This window comes from Mandrillus leucophaeus, unplaced genomic scaffold (assembly GCF_000951045.1).
Source record: "Mandrillus leucophaeus isolate KB7577 unplaced genomic scaffold, Mleu.le_1.0 Scaffold83, whole genome shotgun sequence".
Lineage (NCBI taxonomy): Eukaryota > Metazoa > Chordata > Mammalia > Primates > Cercopithecidae > Mandrillus > Mandrillus leucophaeus.
This window is the reverse complement of record NW_012109030.1, coordinates 2,540,934-2,544,520: the sequence shown is the minus strand read 5'-3', so window position 1 is coordinate 2,544,520 and position 3,587 is coordinate 2,540,934. Positions and strand designations below refer to the sequence as shown.

The following is a 3,587-nucleotide window of genomic DNA, read 5'->3' as shown; positions in this document are numbered from 1 at the left end:
TGAGCCACCGCGCCTGGCCTGCATTCAGTAACTTTTAAAGGCCTACTCTAATTGTAATTCTTGGAAAAGAAACATATAAAAACAGCATGGTCGAGCTTAAACATGTACCTGTCATAAATCCGAATGTTTGCTGGGATGGCGCTTATGAACCCGACCAGCTTTTTGTTTGAAGACACTCTGACCCCACAGTGCCACTGCAGGAGCCAGCCTGGTGGACGCAGAGCCCTGAGATCACGGTAGACAAGAAAACAGGCACCAGTTATTGTCCAAGAATACAGGAACAGAGGCAGGAGTCCCCAAGTCAACAGCGCCTATCCACGACATCTGTGACCGCTGAGACTTACCACAACAGGAACTCGGGTGAATAGTCAAATCGGAACATATTGTCATCATCTTCTACGTAATTCTCATTTAACAACGTGTATAACTCCTTGAGCTATAAGATAAAACAAGTGTCCTATCCATGGTGCTCAGAATCAACTCAGAAGCAATGTGTGAATGCAGGAGTTGAATTTAAGAGGTTTCTACTCACTCACCACTTCGGCATTACTCAAGTCTAAAGTGTCCCACATAAAACCCTGTGGCAAAGAATACGGTTCTTGGCGTACGTTGTCTTTATCTGGTTCAATTGCACCATGAGATGTTATGACTTCATCTGAGCAGAGAGAGAAAGAGAAAAAAGAAAGGCAAAAAGAGAGAATATTAAATGACAAAGTATTCTAACCATCCAAAGTGGCCAGCGACATAAGCAAAATCAGACTTAGGGCCCTTGGGTTTCATATAATCTTTAAAAAGATGCTGTTATATCAAGCGCCTCTGGACTGAAACAGGAAAGCTAGGCAGTGGTGTGAAATCATTGCTGTTTCACCAATTATTTTTCTTTTTTTTATTCTTTTGAGACGGGGTCTCACTCTGTCGCCAAGGCTGGAGTGCAGCGGCGCGATCATGGCTCACTGAAGCCTCCAACTCCTAGGCTCAAGCGATCCTCTCTCCTCAGCCTCCCAAGTAGCTGGGACTAGAGGTGTACACCACAGTGCCCAGCTAATTGTTTAATTTTTTTTATAGAGACAGAATCTCATTATGTTGCCCAAGCTGATCTCAAACTCCTGGGTTCAAGTGATCCTCCAACCTCAGCCTCCCAAAGTGCTGGGATTATAGATGTGAGCCACCGTGGCTGGCCTATTTTGCCAATTAAATAAAAGGAGAAATACTTTGTCATCCAATGGCAAAGATTTCATTACAAACAACAGTGATTCTGAGTCTCAAGGCCTACAATGCAGGCTTATCTTACACACCGTCATAAGCAATACAGGTTTCATCCGACAGCCTTGGGAGGTGTGTTCTTTTTACTGCATTTCCACAAACTGGGAGAGGAAAGGGCTGCAGTGACCTCTGCCCCCTCCCAGAAAAACATAAAGACAATTTCAAAGCTGGTTACTTCTCCCCATCTGAACTGCTAGCAGCGTAGTCCAGGCCATCACAGTTTCTAGTGATTTCCACCAAGATACCTTTTCCAAGTCATTCTCTGCAGAGCTTCCCAACACGGTGGGACTAAAACCCAGGCTCTTCCCCACGGCTGCTGCCTGCCTCAGCCCCCTCTCCATACCTTCCCTCCCCCCTGCTCCCAGTGCTCTGGCCATGCTGAGCAGGGCTGGCCTCAGCTCAGGGCCTTCCTGGTGCCTTCCTTTGGCTTGAGGCCCTCTGGTCCTCAAGGGACTGGCCCCTTGAAATTCCCAACAGAAGCTTACACATCACACATCACTTTCTTCCAGCATCTGTTGCTTAACTAAAGCCTTTCTCTGCCTCAATGTGTCGCCCCTCCTCCCCAGCCTGGCCACCTTTTGTCCTGCTTTTCCACCACTGTTTCCAGGTGTGTGCCCTGGACTATGCCTGGCATTTAATAACATTCAACAGACACCTGCTGAATGAGGGACCCTCAGGGCCTGGTCCTTCCATCACAGAACCTGATACACATTTTTAATACTCTAATGGGCTGGGCGCAGTGGCTCACTCCTGTAACCGCAGCACTTTGGGAGGCCAAGGAAGGCGGATCACTTGAGCCCAGGAGTTCGAGACCAGCCCAAGCAACATACTGAAACAGCATCTCTACAAAAAAAAAAAAAAATACAAAAATTAGCCAGGTGTGGTGGTGTGCACTTGTGGTCCCAGATATGGGAGGCTGACATGGGAGGATCGCTTGAGCCCAGGAGATGGAGGCTGCAGTGAGCTATGATCATGCCACTGTACTCCAGGCTGGGTGATAGGGTGATAGAGTGAGACCCTATCTCAAAAATAAAAATAATAATAGTAATTTTTCAAGTGTGGGGAAATTGGATGTTTTCATTGGGATAGAAATTGGACTAAAATAATGGTTATCGAAAGTCAGTATCACTACCTAGTATTTGTATTTTCAGAAGAAAAATATTACTCCTGCATAGATTTCAAATCTGTGGTATGAAATAAATGATACACGTGAAGTTAATACTCTTTGTGTTTTTATTGTTGTTGTTCATCCAGCTTTGTTTCTAGGGTAAAAAAGAGAAAAGCAGAAAGACTTACCTAGTTTAGGTACTGGCTGTGTGTCCCAAAACTGGTATCTGTGCTTTGCAGCCTCGTCAATGTTCCTGGCTGGGCCCTGGCATGCGGATAACAGCTCCATTGCTCTCTGGATATCCTGTAACTTCTCCATTGGAACAATGGGATTCTATGACAGCAAAGACAGACACACAGAATATGAAAGAGCGGCTGCTGATCTTAAACTTGAGCAGATGCACGTGTATCTGCCTCAGAGACTATAATACCTACACACTAACAATCCTCCTCCAAGGCCGGTCAAGGCCATGGGCTTGTGTGTTACACATGAAAATAGAGGCAAACCTTTTGTTAAAGGTAACAACAGTTGTCTAGTTTTAATGGGGCTCTGGCAGTTTGGGGAATCTAAATTGAAGCACGCTTTGCTTCAGTTTCCCATCCACCTACAAATGGTCCCCGGCATTACTCCTCTGGGGGAGACGTGAAATGCATGCATTACTGTCATCCAGCAGCCAGGCAGCCACGAGCCTTGGGGGCACTGGCAGAGTAAATGCTCTGCAGAAGCAATGAGGGGATGAGGGAAAGAACTTCCAGAATGGAAACACAGCAAAGAAGGGAAGGGAAGAGAAGGGGAGAAGAGGTGAGGGGAGGGGAGGGGAAGAAAGGAAGAAAGAGAGAGAGAGAAAAAAAACAAAGAAAGAGAGAGGATTGGCCGTGGTGTCTCACGCCTATAATCCCAGCACTCTGGGAGGCCAAGGTGGGCAGATCACCTGAGGTCAGGAGTTAAGAGACCAGCCTGGCCAACATGGTGAAACCCTGTCTCTACAACAATACAAAAATTAGCCAGGCATGATGGCAGGTAATCCCAGCTACTCGGGAGGCTGAGGCGGGAGAATTGCTTGAACCTGGCAGGTGGAGGTTGCAGTGAGCTGAGATCTTGCCATTGCACTCCAGCCTGGGTGACAAGAGTGAGACTCTGTCAGGAAAGGGAAAGGGAAGGAAAGGAAAGGGAGAGAGGTGGAGAGAGAGAGAAAGAAAAGAGAAAGAAAGAAAGA

General features: G+C 46.7%; 1 protein-coding gene across 1 annotated transcript in view; it reads right to left on the bottom strand.

Annotated features, from left to right (window-relative positions):
- The window catches only part of NMT2 (N-myristoyltransferase 2), a 42,491-nt gene that overhangs the window by 27,641 nt on the left and 11,263 nt on the right, over nucleotides 1-3,587 (bottom strand). Inside the window, 4 exon segments of the mRNA XM_011968117.1 lie at nucleotides 105-225; nucleotides 345-436; nucleotides 537-655; nucleotides 2,560-2,704. Of these exon segments, the coding sequence (XP_011823507.1) occupies nucleotides 105-225; nucleotides 345-436; nucleotides 537-655; nucleotides 2,560-2,689 (462 nt within the window). The 5' untranslated portion in view covers nucleotides 2,690-2,704.